We start from the raw sequence: 16,158 nt of genomic DNA, 5'->3' as shown, positions 1-16,158 counted from the left end.
GCATTCCTTTCCTGAGCACCTCCATCCCTGCTGCAGTCTTTGCCACACGAGAGGGCTGGTGAGAACACAGTCTGACGAGACTGAGCTTGTCTGTGAGGCTGTGCCAGCATAACAGTGTCCGTGGTAGGGCTTGTACAGCACAGCAATAGTGGTACAAGGAAGCAGAAGAAAATTACCCCCTTAACTGGGATAATGGTCATAGCAATACTTTCAAACATAAAACAGGCCACAGAGCTGCCAAGGCATTACATTCACGTACTGGAGAATTTATCTGGGCTCACAGGAGCCTTATTGTAGGCTTGGTTTATATTTGGCTATAAGCTCATACAAAATGAAATAATACGATAAACCAATTTCACAGGTTCCTCCAGAGGAAGCTTTAGAAAGTGGGACATGAATGACTTAACTGGTTAAGGTGAATCGAGATGGAGAAGAGAGATATGTATTGAAAATGTCCTACCTCTTGGAAAGAAAGCACAGTTCACTCTGTGAGCTCCTTTAATGGCTAAACTCTTCCCCCTTCTCCACCTCTTTACACATTTAATCATGCTATTTCTCCTCTTCCCTCCCCACTCTTAATTTTTTATTTCCTGTTTTAAAACCATGGTGATTGGAGTCACACAAATTCCATCATGTTTGTGCCAAGTGGTGGGAATCTGGGTCTGTTTGGAGTATTTACTCCCTACCCCCAGCCTCTTGCGTACCACGTCATCAAGTACAGCACATTTTTATACTCTCTAGTGTCCCACAAAACGCTCTGGTTGCATTCCCGTTGCTGGGGTGAATACGTGTCTCTGAAAATGAGCCCGGCCAGGAATGTGCCCTCTGACACCAAGAAGACTCCTAATGCCATAGTCGTGCCCTTAAAATGGGCTCCAGCAGGACCATGAAATAAGCAGGACATGGGAGGCCAGGGAGGGCGAGCAGCCAGTATTTTATTGAGGTCATGCATCTACAGAAGAGTGAAGCTGAAGCCACCCGTCTTTGTGCTGGGCTTTGGGAATTCAATAAATGGCACAAGTGGGAAGTGAGGGGGCAGCTGGAGTCTAAACCATTTGCTGAGCTGGCTGTCACCAGTCGCCGTGGTAAAAGAGCCCTGGGTGGTTATTTGGGTAACACTCTCTCGAGAGGAGAAAGCTGGGAACTGAGTGTCCTCTCTGCTCCCTGCCCAGACTCTCTGTGGTTGCTGTGAGGGTATAACCTCTTTTCAGACGGGTGGCTGTTTAATTGGCTGCTCTTAAAACAAAGCTGTGGCTCGACTGTCCCACAAGGAACACAGAGCCATCTCATTCAGAACAGGAAGTGGTGCAGAAATAACATCCCCGTGAGACAGATGAGGGGTCTTGTCTGTGAAAACTATGCACGAAGCCTTATTTCCCGGGGAAGTCTCCCTGTGCTGGCAGGGGGCATCATTCCTTGCTTGACTGAGGTGTGTTGGAGTTTCTCTTTTCTCTGCTTGTTGTGAATTTAGAGGGTTTGTTTTTCATCTGCAAAGAAAAGAGGGCTGGCCGTTTGCAGGCTTCTTGTGGCAGTTCTTGGTTTCCGCATCAGCACCACCATGGCACCTCCAAGTCTTTGTCATTGTGGTATTACCCTATTTTAGAGGTCATATCTGCTTTTGACAAGCCTCTTGCTCTGTGGGAGTCTCATCTGGGGTGTGGGGTGGACGCCCAGAGCAGTGAAGGTTCAGGGTGTGTAGGAAGTGTGGACCACAGCAACTCGGACGAAGCAAACCGTCTGTGCTTCAGCTCCTTCACTGTCCTACCTAACAGCAGTGCCTGCTTCAATGGCAATCGGTTCAAGCCAAACTGTGGGCCAAGGTCTTGTTCACACTATTGATGGATGGTGTTTTGTATTTTTCCACTTTTTCATTCCCCTCCATGGAATTGCCTGAGAATTAAAAAGTGAGGAATTTCAGCTGAATGTTGGTAAAACACTCTGGTTGCCTTTTGCCCCTCACTCTGCTACAGAACTGCTGGTGAAGGAAGCCTGTGTCTCCGTATGCTTTGCATGTTATCTGTCAGACACCGTTGGATCTTCTTATACAATAAATTACTCCTAAGCTCATGGATTTTCCTTATGTTCCCTTAAAATCTTCCCTTCTTTATTCCAGTTGGAGGCATGTCTGGAATCAAGCGTCCCTCCTCTGAAGCTCAGGAGCAGCCCCTTGGGAAGAAAGCTGTTTCAGAGCCTCCTAAGCCAGTGCCACCAAAACTGCCTCCTGCCCACCCACCAGCCAGAGCTAAGCCAAAAGAAACCTCCCCAGTCACTACGGTAGGGAGTGTGTTTTGGGGTGTTCTTTATTCCTTGTGTCTGTTCAGTGAGCTGGAGTATAGGCTAGTTCAAGGCTCCTAATGGAGAGGACTTAGTCTCTAAGTTTTCTGCTCACTGTGGGGGATTTAATCCAGGGGTTTGCTTGGTGCACACATTCAGATGGGGGTCCCTGGAAAGCCATCAGTCAGCTGGGATTCATCTAGTGGTGAATAGGACATGGGTGTCTTAGGACTTGGCTATGCTGTTCCTAGATCTTGGGGATGGAGCTCTTGAACAGAATGTATTCTTTTTGCTAGAAAGCATTGATTAAATTCTTGGAAACAGTTTCAAAGTAGAGCAGGGATGAAAACAGGGTAGAAGGGAAGCTCCTCTCTCAAAAGGGTAAGGCTTTTTCCCAGCTAATTCAAGTCAGAGACCCTGATCTTCTGGTTTTGTGGGAACAAGTGCCCCATACTCAATCCTCTCGAGGGCTGTTCCACTTTGTACGAACAAGGGTTTAGCGGAACAGGTATTTTCTGGACATCACTTCTCTGTCACAGCCAACCAGCTGTGCATGCCAAGCGTTCACCTGCCTGGGAGATTCACGCAGGGCCACGGTGCTGCCTGCTCACCCACTGCTTCTCCCCACAGAATAGGATCCTGGCAGAGAGTGGGAATGTCCCTAGCAGCAGCTGCGGGATCTGCGGGAACCATGTGCACCTGGTGCAGCGCTACTTAGTCGATGGGAAGCTCTACCACAGGAACTGCTTCAGGTACAGCAGTGGGGCCATAGGCCTGTGGGGCACAGAGGGACTGGAGGGAGAGTGGTCTGGGACGTGGTTTTCAGAGTGGAGGCAACCTGGGCCTGCTCTTGACCTGCGCATAGGGGAAACCCTTTGCACAGGTCTAGTTTCATCCACACCTTTTGCTATCAGCAGCTCCTGTTTTGGTGCCTGGGGAATGTGCACACAGGGTCTGCTCACTGCCACTGTGGTACCTTCACCCTCCCTGTGCTGACGGTGGAGTTGTGCCTGCGCTCTCAGCTGTGTGTCAGTGGCCTCCCAGTGCTCTGGAGGCTGTTTTCTGAGACTTTTTGTATCTACAGGTGCAGGCAGTGTTGGAACGTGCTTCTTCCTGGAAGCTACAAAGCTGGACCTGAGCCTGGTACGTTCATCTGTTCCAGCCACCAGCAGCCAGACAATGTCCAGATCTCTGGTCTCTGCAGCTCTGGGAACAAACCTGAGAGTACCCCAGCCCCCACTGCTGCCAGGGCATTCCAGAAAGCAGCAGAACCCAAGAAAACGGAGCAGGTGTTGAAGAAACCCAGCCAGGAGGGTCTTGCTAATTCAACCAAGCCATCTGCTTCATCTTCTGCAAGATCTGGCTTCAAAAGTGTAAATACTTCATGGTCCTCTTCAGCTGTAAATAAATCAGGTGACTGCAAAGGTACCACACTGGGAAATAAAACAGATCACCGGGAAGGTACCCCATCGGGCTCCCTTTGGACAATCTCCACAACAAAAACACAGCAAGCTCGAGAAAATTTTTTGCAGTCATTAGAGTCCTCTAGTAATAAAACCTCTGACACTAAAACTCAAGTCCCTTCTTCTCATGGCCCTGCTAAAACTGCCCCTGCCAGAACCACTACCGAGGTCAGTCCAGTGAATGCTGAGAAGGCTCAGGCGCGTGACCATATTATACAGGCTCTGGCTGGATCAAACACCTCTCCACACAGGCCAGGAGGACTCAGTTCCACTGGCTCCTCAACATCCAGCAGGTGAGTGCTATTTCTCTTTGTCTTTTTACTCTGAAGATGATCCTTGGGGTAACTTCAAGAAGTCCCTGCATCTCTCTTCCCTTTCCCTGACTGCTTTTGGGGCTGAGATTTAAAGTCATGTAGAGGGACTCAACGAAACAGGCCCTTAAAGAGGTCCATCCTTTCCAAAAAGACTCACTAGGTTGTTCTTTTTTTGCAGTGGCAAGTTTTCTCCCACCAGTTCTCAGTGGCAGAGTCTGGCTCCAAAAGCACAGTCCAACAAAACAGCGTGCATGGCATTAAAGGAAGAAAAGATTAGAGAGCCTCTGCCCAAGAGCCAGGCTGCCAGCAAACCCGTGGACTCTGTGCACAAGCCGGAGTCAAAAGGCATCAAAGGTGAGGATGACTGACTGGTTCACAGGCAGCTCTGCTGGGACAGTGAAGGGGTCAGTGACTCCTGTGCCTCCTGTCTGTACCACCATGTAAGGGTTTTCTGAGTGCCGGGGCTCCACACACCTCCCTTTGACCCTGTGTCATTATGGACGCTAGCATGGTGAGTTTTTCTTCTCCGAGGATCTCCAGGTGTTTGAAGTTTCACTAGCTGTCATCAAATGCTGGGATCATGGTGGATTTCAGAGGCTCAGGTAAACTTTCCCAGATGGGAGACCTTGCCGGAACTTCAGGATAATTTAACAATTGCAGTTGGGGCTCACCTGGCCTCCTTGTCTGTTTTGAGCCGAGCTTCCACCATGGTGACTGAGCAGTAGGCCAAGGGGTGATGTTCTGGGGGTACCTGGTGTCTTAAGCACTTCCAGATGGCCTTTCTTTTTGGGGGGCCAGAAGCAGTATCTCTCTGCAGTGAGCTTGTGGGATTTTTGTCTTTCCCCCTTCCTGCCCCATCCTTTGGCCTCTGAGATCTGAGCTGTTTGTGTTATATTGCTGTTGAACGTGTCTGTTCATTTACAATGTGCCCATGTTTCTGCAGCTGTGTAGGTTTTAGAGCATTTGAGCTGAAAGGAGCAAAATGCCACCAAGGTTATTTACTACCTATTGTACGTGAATTTGTTCATGTTAAACTTGTTGAACTCGTGTTGGTTTGCTGCAATAACATCATAGTATCTACTCCAGCACATGGCTTATCTCCTAAGATCCTCCTGAGACTCAAATCTGGCTTGTTTCTTTTTATTGGATCTAATATTATCTTGCTATGTTCCTCCCTTTAGAAAGTGCGAATGTTGGTGAAGACAAGTCTGAGAGCCCAGCAGAGTGGAGATCTCGTTTGAAGCCTGTAGCCAACAAGTGAGTGTCTTGGAGCTGGCAGGTCTCTGTGACAAGTGAATGGGGATGTCCACGTTTGCACCTGTCTTTGTTGCTGCAGGTCTGTGAGCACGTAGGAGGGAAGAGCCCTGGTGTTTTAATGCTTCTGTTTTCAGCAATTTGATGGAAAAGGCAAAGGCTTTAATTTCTGGGGAGGGAAAGCATAATCCAGATTGCTGGACTCGTTAAAAAAGTGTGACCATCCCAGAGATGGAGATGCAGCCCGGGATGGCCAGAACTGCAAGAGGAGTGGTTTCCTACCTTTGTCTTTCTTCTTTGCAGAGACCAAGGTGGCTCTAAGAAACCTGCTGATAACTCCCAGGTGGGAACAGGGAGCCCAGCACACAAGGAGACAAAGCCAAGTCCATTAGTTGTCCCACCAGCAAAGCAGGACTCTGGTATGAAGGGTATAAGCTTTGCCTTCATTTTGCTAGTCAGGCAGGGGACAGGCGTTAGTGCTGCAAGGCATATGTGAAGAATGTGGTGGTGGAGATGGTGCCTGGATTTCAGGGATTTTTGCTCTCTGCACCCGCTTTGGCCCTGTGGTGCCTTTATTTGGAGAACTATCCTTCCCCAAGGAGAGGGACTCGGTCTACACAGGGTCCCTGTCTTCAGCAGACAGCTAGCAAGATTCCTCTTGCCTCAGTGTGTAATGGTGAGAAGTCTTGATGGTGGTTCCCAACTGTTTATTCTTCTCTTCCACCTTTCTCTCATACTCTGGCCTTGCAATTGGTGGTTTCTCCCTGTTCCCTTTGGGCTTGTGCCCCTCGCTCTCATCAGGAGAGGAGAACTAAGACTAGAAATGAAGGTGGCTAGTGGTGAGTGCCAGAGATGCTGGGCAATAAAGGGATTTCTGTGAGATGAGGGTTGAAATTTCTTAACCAGAACCTCTCTGTGCTTTTTAATCCAGCTTCATCTGGTGGATTCATGAAGAAGAGGTTGATCCCCAGCTCAGAGCTAATCCAGAGCTGTCAGAATTCAAAGCAAGGCTGGGAAGACCCTGGGGACTCTGCCAAGAAAGAGGCAGAAGGCAACCAGTTGAAGAAAAGCACTACCACAGGTAAGGTCTCTTCTGCATGGTTAAAGGCACCCTGTCGTCCGCACTTTCAGCAAACAGCCTGAGTGGGCAGTATGGGAGATGTGTCCCCAACTTTTCTGAGGCTAAGCCTGTGGCTGTTGTCATGGGGGAAAAAATCTATGTCATTAATTTTTATTAGCCAGCTGGCCTAAGCAGGAACCAGCCAGGCCAGAGAATTCAGTGGGAAGGGAAGGAATTAAAATAGGGATTTGTCTAGGTCACTGCCCTGTCGTGCTTTAGACTCAGAGCTATGAAAAAGGCCATCTCATAATTTGGGGAACTGGGATCTAGTTGATGTCTCTGTTCCTCTCCAGTCGAGAGGCTTTGGGAAATGAAAGGAATGCAGAGGACTGTCATCCAGAGACTCCAGCTGGCGAGGCTAATGGTAGCAGCAGCCAAGGCTGCTGTTCTGTGGACTTTCAAAGATGTCCTGACCAGTTCTGACCAGTATGTCCCTACCCTTAATCCTGTTTCTTTCTCCCATATGTTCAGTTACACCTTTACTGTGTACCTCTCCTTTGCCCAGTCATGCTTGCTCCTAGATATCCCACCACAATGCAAATGGAGTTTCTTGGAACTAACCCAATGTTTGCTGCTGTCCTGTTTGCGTGGCTTGCTTTCTCAGCCCATCTGGCTCTGTCTTATCTGTTTGGACTAGAAGGTCCTCACGACAGGAGGATGTTTGTCTCGGAGCAAGCAGGATGTGGCAAGCAGTTTGTCTGGGAGCAAGCAGTGGCTCGGTGGCCTCATGCTTTAGTGTTTGCTGGTTCCAGCATTGTCCTTAGCCTCCACCTCTGACAGCTACGAAGCACTCCAACTCCGATCGTGGTCTATTTTAAAAGTGTAATGTACCTTCACTGCCAGCATATTCCCAGAACTTTCCCTCCTTTTTCCTCAGACTCAGCCACAAGATTCAGCGTGACATCTTTCCCAGGAAGTGAGCTGTTAAGATAAGGGCGGCTGGTTTTACATCTGTCTTTCTAAAGCGGAGTGATTGCTCTTGGGGAGTGCCCGCTGTGGGAAACTTCCCCAGCAGCCTCTCCCCGTGTTTCACGTGTGTGCGAGTCTGCTGCCTGAACAGCTGTTCTCCTGCTGCTGTCACATGGCAGCCTGTGGATTAAGGACAGACTTGTTGCTCCTCTGTGTAAGTCTTCACGTCAGCACTCCGAGAGATGCTGTGAATTGCCAGCTACCGTTCCTGCCCGTAATCCTGTCTGTGTTGCGGGGGCTGTGGATGGTGAGCGTTTCTGTAGGTCATTCGTTTTCTTTGGCGTGGGTGGTGTTTTCTGTTGAGAAAAGAGGCTCCAGGGTTTTCTTGCCAACTGTCCTACTTCCAGTTTGCAGGCAATCAGCCAACGCATCCTGTGTCTGTCAAGACAGAACTTGAGGATATCAGGGGATATCAGACCCTGAGCTGGTCAGGAGAGTGTTATTTCTCTAGCTCTTCCCCTCCAGTGACCTTGGTCTTCTCATGATTGGTGGTGCAGCTTTCTGTCTTGGTTAGAGGTGCTGCAGAGATCATTCAGAAGGAGCTTGGAGATGCAGGGCTGAGCTGGAATAGGGGTGTCTTGCTCAGGCAGTGGCCACAGACTGTTCATGGCAGGCTAGGTCTCTTTTGGATGAATCTTTAAGAGAATGTGAGTCGCAGGTAGGGCAGCCACCAGCGGCAGCCAGAGGGAGGAGTACACTGACAGAGGCCACAGTGCAGGGGCAACCCAGCTGAGTGCCACATCCAGCATCTGCTCCTCTTGCACTCCTCCTAGGAAATGCCACAGAGCAAGGGCTGGGCGATTGGAGAGCTGTCCTTGAACTCTTCCTCGACTCGGCTCCAAGCGCCAGAGGCTCTCCTGAGGCTCCCCTGGTCCGTCTGTCCTGTCTTTCTCCTTGTGTGTGCCGAGCCTGCACCGCTGCTGCTTTCCTTCCAGCCATGCTCTTTTGGTATTAGAGTTTTCCTTCCTTATCACATCATCCACGTACGCCTCTGTTCTCTCTCTGTGGTAATTATCCAGCCCAGCCCCTCGGGTATCCCAGTACCTCACACTCTTCTGTAGTTATCCTTGCAGCACAGTTGGGCAGAGGAAGCTGAGGCACAGCGGAACAAATATACATTGTTTAAGCATTGATTTTAATAGGTGTCCAGGGCCTAAATAATGCTGTGTAGCAGGGCTTAAGGGACTTCTCACCTAGGAAGTGTTTTGTGGAAGGAATTGAACCTTCGTTTCCTGAGACCTGTGCTAAGGTCCCCTAGACCATCCTTGTTTCATCAGTATTTTCTGATACTTCTTTGTACAGGAGCACTAGAGAAGCATTTTAAAGTATATCTTGGTGTTTCTTCTGACAGTAACCCAGTATTTCTGTTCTGTCCTTTGGAAGTCTTTAAGGGTTTTTGCCACAATAAGTATCTTTGAGTTTTAATCAGATAATGAATGAACATGGAGGTCAATATTCTCAGGTGCTAGGTCCCAAGTGACACCTGAGTTAGGTGACTGCCTGTGCCTCGAGGATGAAAGCAGCACGCTGTGACCGGGGGGTTTCTGAGTGTCCAGCCACAAGGACTAGATCAGGCTGTGCTGTTTCCCACGGACACAGCTCTCACCTTAATCCAGGGGTGCAATGCGTGCGTGTCCTCGGTGCTCTGTGTTGGGGGGCAGGCACCTTTTATGCTCTCTGGTGGTGTAGGCACTGTCCTACACCACACAATAATTTAACATCTGTTGTGTTGGGTTTTGTCTTGTTTTCTTCGCCCCTCTAGTTAAACCCTCTGTTCCAAAAAGCATCCAGAGCCTTGAAGTGGTGTCTCCAACTAAGGTATGGCTGGAAACCAGGTGTAAGGGGAACAGGCTGGGTTGTTGAGTGTCCTGCTGGATGTATCTCGGTTTGCCTTGCTGGGAGGGTTTGAGTTGCCAAGGAAAGGGTGAAAGGCTCTGAGACAGAGACAAGATGGAGAGACTGCCAGTTATGTCCCATGCAGGGGACAACAGAAGCTGGAATAAGACAGAGCCAAACAAAACTGTGGTAGCCATTGTGTCCCCCCAAAAAGGAGGGAGAATGTCTGTGGATTGACAAGCGTGGGTAGATGTTATCACTTACAGAGGATATATCACAGCGCTGTGACATTGCACTGGCCACCACTCTGAGCAGCCAGCTCTGTGTCTCTGCTGACTTGACCCTTCAGGACACGGCTCTGCAGTTGGGCTCCTTAGGTCATTTCCCGTCTCTGTTGGGGCTGGGACTTTGACAGGGAGTCTGAGGGCACTGAGCTGGATCTGTTCCTACTTCTGTTTTCCTAGCTGCACCCAGACTACCTCCCCGAGGAGAAAATCCAGGAGAAAGTGCATGACATTGAGAAGCAGCTGGATGAGCTGGAGTTGAAGGGAGTTGATCTGGAGAAGCAGCTGCGTGGCTGCGAAGGAGGTAAAGAAAACGGATCCGGCTCTGTTGTGGTGGGGAGGTGTGAGGCTCGTGTCCTACCACTGGGCACTTCTGACTCCATTTCTAGGAACTCACGCTACATGTGAGACACCAGGTTACCAAAGGTAGCTGGTGTGGCAAGATAAAGCCCTGGGAATTTTGAACCCTCTGTGGCTCTTTCCTAACCGATTGTTTGAGCAAAGTCTTGCCTTTATTTGGCTGAAGATCAGGGAGTTTTGGGAGCAGAAGGACACTATTGATCTGGGTTTTGGATGCCAAGCCAGACTGGCCATCCTGGCTGGCTCCAGTGCCACAGGGCTTAGTGGGTTCATTCAGAATGGCAGAGCCGGCCACATGGAAGACGAGGTGGGCGCTCTCTAGCAGCGTATCCGTGAGCACCTTCTGTGAATTTGCAGGGAGTGATCTGCATCCTTCCCCTTGTACCCAGAGAACCAAAGATGAGCTGTTTTCTCTAAGGCTGACTGTGACTCATATAAGTATCCTAAACTCTCCCTCAAGTGATTGTGTATTTGAGCCAGAGAGACTGAACTGGTGCAGCTTCTGAAGGAGTCTTGCCCTTTGTCTCCTTTGCAGACGAGTCTGAGGATGCCCTCATGGTGGAATGGTTCAAACTGATCCATGAGAAACAGCTGCTGCTCAGACAGGAATCAGAGCTGATGTACAAGTAAGTACAACCAGAAGTTCACCCATGTGCTTGTACACTTCACCTGTGAACAGTAAGCAGTGAGGAGAGGGAGTGTGGCAGCCCACAAAACTAATGTGCCACTTGGTGGATGAGAGAGGGCTTGAGGACATCTGAGAACTGCCTGAGGTATTAGCTGAGCACTGATGAGCAGCCATGGTCTGTGATGAACTCGTGGGCAGGGAAACCTTACAAATGGGATGGAGGGAGATTTCCCCTGGCCCGCCAGGCCCTGCCCACGTGGTGGGCAATGCAGAGATGAGGCTTTAGCATGACAGGAAAAGGGTCCAGCCCTGGGGTGTGAAGGGACAGTAACTCATCACTGCTGTGGTCCCTTCCAGGATGAAACAGCAGAAGCTGGAGGAGCAGCAGTGGAACATTGAAACAGAGCTGCGACACCTCATGAGCAAGCCAGGTATGGATGGGTTGCACTGAGGGTTCACTGCTGGCCCCTGGCTGTGTGGAGCCCTCTGCTCTGCACGTCAGATCTGGAATGTCCTTCAGACCTGAGTGATGCTGCCAGGGATCGCAGTTTCACTGCAGGGTGTCTGCAGGCTGCGCTTTCAGGCTGTCAGGTGCAGACTCCCTGTGACATCTGCCCACCTGCCTCCCCATTTCTGAGGGGATGTGAGATGTGCTCCTGAGCCTGAGGTTATTAACATTTGGGCCTTTGCGAGGGACTTGCTGGAGCAGGGTGGGGGCAGGAGCCACAGCAGAGAGATACTCACCCAATGGGCTTCCCTTGTCTTGTGCAGAGGAACTAAAGACACTGAGGGAGAAGGAGCAAGAGAAGGAGCTTCTGGAGTTGTACGTAAACACGGTCAATGATCGGAATAGTATCGTGGAGTGCCTGGATGAGGACAGACTCAGGTGAGGGCCCTCGGTGGCAGGAGATGAGCCAATACCAGAGATCACTTCCATGGTAGATCCTCTGCTGCCCAGGCTGTAGGCGTGCGTGAATGGCTGTAATGCAGACTTCTGCTCCATGAGAGGTGGGTGGTAACCTGTCACCAACCATCTTGTCCTAAATGCTGCTACCGTTGCTTCCTTGGCAGCTGTTAGAAACTGGGAGCAGGAGCACAGCCATGTTCAGGGCTCTCTCAGGATAGTGCTGCTCTGAGGACAAGGGCTGCAAAAATGTAGAAAGCAAGGGGAAGAGAGGCTGAAGGTGAGGAGATGGAAGCAGCATGGCAACTGCAGGAGGACTCTGGGAACATGATTCATAAGCCAGACGGGGGAAGGGCCTCCTGGCTGCAGTGCTGGACTGCCACGGTCTGGAAATTCCCTCTCAGGCCCTTGCTTTCAAGGGAACCAGATGCAATTTGCTGATGTCTAGGACTCCTCTAACTGCTTGGTGTTTTGGTGTGTTATGGAGGTTGGTCATTTCTGACTGGGGGAGTAGCAGTAGTCTTGGCATGGTTTTCTGTGTCTGCCACCTTATGAAACACGGCAAAGTTTTCTAATGCCATGGTGTTCCATTACAGAGAGCAAGAGGAGGACCAGATGCTGGCAGACATGATCCAGAGGCTGCGTAAGGGCCCTTTCTACTCTTATGGAGCAGCACTGGCTGGCACTGGAGTTGTGGGTCTCAACCTGCTCTGTCTGCTCCCTCTCTTGTAGATGGAACTCCTGAGAGCCAGGAGTCGGAGAAGAGGAAGAACAAGTTCCGCTTGTCCAAAATATGGAAGCAGAAGAATAAGAGTAAAGCTCAGGAGTGATGTTCCTTTGCCTAGTGGCCCAGAGAGGGCCATCAAAGGTATGTTTCTTCCTCAGTGCTGCTTTCCTGGAGTCGTGCAGGACTGTGATGAGGCTCCTCTGCTCCCTGACACGGAGACTGCAGATTTGCGGACCAGAGGGACAGTGTGAGTCCCCTCTGGCTCTGGTATGGAGCCCATGGATACCTTTCCCAGACGATGGACTTTTGAGACTGCTTTCCTTCTTTGGAAGCTCAGAGCTGGCTTCAGCCTCGCCGGCAGCTCAGGAGGACAGAGCTCACCCACTGCTTGGGTCATCACTGTCCTTAATGCAGGAGCATGGCACTGCAGGTCTCCCCACGGTGCCACACTCATGTCGGCCAGGGCTGCACCAAGAACGCTGTCCTGGTCTCTGTGAAAGGGCCGTTCTCCCTCCTTGCACTGTGGGTCTTTGGCCAGGATGAGAGAGACAAGAGGAGGAGGTGCTGTGGGGCAAAAGAGATCGAGGTCTCCCCCTTGTTACACCAGCGCAAACTGGAGCTGCAGGCCCACAGCTGGGGGAGGCAGAGAGCAGAACCACTTCTGTACCTGTGGGGTGGGATGGCCTAGACCCAGTGTGGTTTCAGCAGTAGTGCTCTGTTTTCAGACCTCCTTTTGGGAGCTGCAGTAGGCTGGTTTCTCAGAGCCATGAGGGGTTGCTCACTGCTTCGTTCCCTCTGTGGGGGAGATTTGTAGCTTCCTTCCGTCTCTTGACTGCACAGTGAAGCAGGTTTGCATTGTCCATGGCCCATACTGCTGAAAACGAACAGAAGTAGTGTGGTTTCAGCAGTAGTGCTCTGTTTTCAGACCTCCTTTTGGGAGCTGCAGTAGGCTGGTTTCTCAGAGCCATGAGGGGTTGCTCACTGCTTCGTTCCCTCTGTGGGGGAGATTTGTAGCTTCCTTCCGTCTCTTGACTGCACAGTGAAGCAGGTTTGCATTGTCCATGGCCCATACTGCTGAAAACGAACAGAAGTATTCTTTTAACCACCTGGTGCTAACTGGGAGCAGAAGGGAATTAATGGGTTTGCCTCACCCATGAGTCTTCTGCAGGGGACCAGTATTTCAGCTCCTGGACAGCCAGCGCCCTCAAGGGGTGCTGTGGTTCACCTCGGTGAGACCGGGAGAGTATGGGCAGATCTTGGGCTGTTGGCGGTGTCTTTCTACTCTTCCCTCAGTCCAGTGACTGCAGCCAGGCACCTGCCCTGTGGGGCAGCACCCTCTCTTCCCAGTCAGCCAGGGGAGCAGGGGTGGAGACAGGCAGGGAAAGAACAGATTAATTCATGGTGCCTCCAGCTCTGGTATGTGTGGACTTCCCTCCTCCCTCCAGGCCAGGTCCTTCAAGGTTTTTCTAGGTCCTGTTCTCCAGCAGGGCATAAGAGTTTCCACGAAGGAGGTTTGCTGCCCGCTGTGCCCAGTGGCAGAGCAGAGGCGATGCGTCCCTTACCCACGAGGTGGCAGTGGGACTCTCTGTCCCAGGCAGCCTGCCCTGGGCACCGCAGGGGTGTGCTCGGTGAGTGCCCGAGAGGGTTCCTGGTGCCCACAGCATGTGCCATGTCTGTACATGTGGTGGGACACCCTGTACCTGCATATATGTTTGTCCAATAAAGATTTACTGGAGCAAATCTCAAGAGTTCCAGCGTGAGACTGGGTGTGGGTAACTGGGTGTGAGCTACCCTGGTTGCCGTGGGCGCTGTCGATCCCTCTCTAGAGCTGTGAGTGGTAGCAGGAGCTTGGGGTATCTGTGATGGAGAGGGTCCCCTGCCCAGAGCTTGCAGGCCCTGGGAGAGCAGCAGCACCAAGGGGTTTCTCAGTGATTTTGTTTACGTGTCAGACTCCCCTGAGCTCTCAGGTAAGTGCATTTTGCCCCGTGCTTTAGCATCACACATGTCCCCAAGCGCTGGGGGTTCCAGCCTAACCAGTAGTCCTGGGGAGAGGACGAGAGGCAGAGCTTGTTCTTCTGTACTTGTACTGTGGTACACCCAGTGGTGACCCGAATGGTTGAATTTCGGTTTCTTCAGGTAAAATGCTGATGGAAGTGCTGTCATCACACTCTTTGCTCCATGTTAGTGCGTGCCCACCCAGAGGGGAAGGCAAGCTGGTTTTGGGGGACGTGCTGACCACAGGGGCTGAATTTCTGTGCCATGCCATCATGGTCTGCTTGTTGGGAAGCTCGCTTTTTCCTGGGGCTGTGTGTAAACGTGAGGGCAGCTAGGAGGGCCCCTCTTCCAGAATTGTGCACGAGCAGCAAATCCCCAGAATTAAACCTGCCTGTGTGGGCTGCCAGCTGAGAGGGAGCGAGCTGAAAACACCTCTGCTGAAGGAGAGAAATACTTTTCCTAATGAGTAGGTCCCTCCTACAGCTATCCCAGGCTGTCGTTATTGCTGGGCTTTCACCTTTTCAGGCTCAGCTTCTTCAACCTTGAGAAGTTCCGTTTGCATGGATTTGAGGGAGGCAGCATCATCCAAACTCATCTGATCCTTCCCTCTCTAGGAACTATGGGGCAGTTTAACCTTCACCCGCTTTGCAGGCAGGCAGGAGATAGGTCTCCACAGGAACGTGATCGATCACAAGGCACTTAAATAACCACCCCCGGGGCTCTGTGGTGGCAGTGAGTGCATGGTCTGACCTGCTGTAGGGTTTGCCTTTTGAGAGGGCCAACTGCTGCCGGAAATCAGGCACCCGTTACACCTGCCTGCTACGTGCCTACCTGCCTCCGAGCGGTTCTGAAGGGAAAACTGCTGCTTCTCCTCTCTGGAGTCTGCTGGAGATGGTGTCTGTGGTCTAGGGGGCCTGAGGCTCAGCTGGGAATGCTGTGTGGGTTTAAAAGGTCTAAGTGGTCTCGAGGTAAAGAAATACTGAGAATGAGAATGAAGACAGGGCCTCAGCTGTCCTCGCCACGCCATCAGGACAGGAGGTGATGGGCTGATGTGAGGCTGACTTCAAGACTGACCTCAGTAATTTCTACACCAAAGATGGGCAGATAAATAGTGGAGCAGTGATCCCAAGGCATCCTGCCCTGAGACCCAAGCCCTTGTCTGTGCTGCTGAAGTGCTGTCTGGTCGTGGCCAGGGTCTACCGGTACCAGGCTGCCACAGTACCACAGCTCCTGCACACCCAGACGACTGCTGGTTGTGAACATGAGGACAACCCAGCTTGTTCCTCCACCCTCTACCTTGAATTTGGGACTCAAAGGCTTTGCATTTCCACCACTCTCCTAATCCAAGGTTTAAAATGAGTCCTGGACGAACTAAGCTGCTGGCTAAGGTGGAGAAAGGGAACGGCTTTTTTCCAGCTGGCTGCTCTCAGCTGAGCCGATTCCCCTGCCTGACCCCCGTTTGCTCTCCTGGTGCAAGCGGCTTTGCTCACCTCATGGAAGTGCTCCAGGAGACAAAGCAGGAGGATTTGGCCTTGGGGCTGAGTGAGGAGGGAGGCGTTGGGAATCCAGCTCTTGGCTGCCTCTCCATAGTGGTCACTCCTGAGTAATTAGGGAATCTGGGCACCCTCCTGCAGCCAAACAGGAATCAAATTCCTCCCCGTTCTCCGCGGGAAAGGACTGTGCTCTGCTCCAGCCTCATCAGACGCCGAGCCCCGAGGTCAGGCTAGCAGGGGGTTGACTGATACGCTGCGCTGTGCATGTGGGTGTCTGCATTTCAGTGATGACAGAGAGCTTAATTACTCTTCTAGGTCAGCTGCTCCACTTCCAAAATGGTTTTAAGGGGGCTGAGTTTCCTGCTCATTTCCTGATGGCCTCCAGTCGGGTTCATGGCCTCGGCAGCTCCTGGATACCGGGAGTGCTGCTGCTGCTTGCTTTGTAGCTGAAGAGGAGTGTAGGGGACTGCAGGGGGCCTGGGGGCTGCACTCCTGCGCCTCTGCTGTTTAGGAGGCTCTCGGGGGTCCTTCTGCAGG

At 51.4% G+C, this 16,158-nt stretch overlaps 1 protein-coding gene across 1 annotated transcript in view; it reads left to right on the top strand.

Moving 5' to 3' along the window:
- The window catches only part of MICALL2 (MICAL-like 2), a gene marked incomplete at its 5' end in the record, with an annotated part of 12,774 nt that extends 538 nt beyond the window's left edge, over positions 1 to 12,236 (top strand). Inside the window, 14 exons of the mRNA XM_010132630.1 lie at positions 2,114 to 2,274; positions 2,905 to 3,026; positions 3,359 to 4,030; positions 4,230 to 4,405; positions 5,233 to 5,308; positions 5,609 to 5,724; positions 6,237 to 6,386; positions 9,157 to 9,212; positions 9,695 to 9,818; positions 10,410 to 10,500; positions 10,860 to 10,933; positions 11,274 to 11,388; positions 12,003 to 12,049; positions 12,139 to 12,236. Coding sequence (XP_010130932.1) covers positions 2,114 to 2,274; positions 2,905 to 3,026; positions 3,359 to 4,030; positions 4,230 to 4,405; positions 5,233 to 5,308; positions 5,609 to 5,724; positions 6,237 to 6,386; positions 9,157 to 9,212; positions 9,695 to 9,818; positions 10,410 to 10,500; positions 10,860 to 10,933; positions 11,274 to 11,388; positions 12,003 to 12,049; positions 12,139 to 12,236 — 2,078 coding nt within the window. The remainder of the gene's footprint in view (positions 1 to 2,113; positions 2,275 to 2,904; positions 3,027 to 3,358; positions 4,031 to 4,229; positions 4,406 to 5,232; positions 5,309 to 5,608; positions 5,725 to 6,236; positions 6,387 to 9,156; positions 9,213 to 9,694; positions 9,819 to 10,409; positions 10,501 to 10,859; positions 10,934 to 11,273; positions 11,389 to 12,002; positions 12,050 to 12,138) is intronic.
- Positions 12,237 to 16,158: the final 3,922 nt, after the last annotated feature.

The sequence above is a fragment of the Buceros rhinoceros genome, unplaced genomic scaffold, assembly GCF_000710305.1.
Source record: "Buceros rhinoceros silvestris isolate BGI_N320 unplaced genomic scaffold, ASM71030v1 scaffold31983, whole genome shotgun sequence".
NCBI lineage: Eukaryota > Metazoa > Chordata > Aves > Bucerotiformes > Bucerotidae > Buceros > Buceros rhinoceros.
This window is presented reverse-complemented; position numbering and strand designations above follow the sequence as displayed.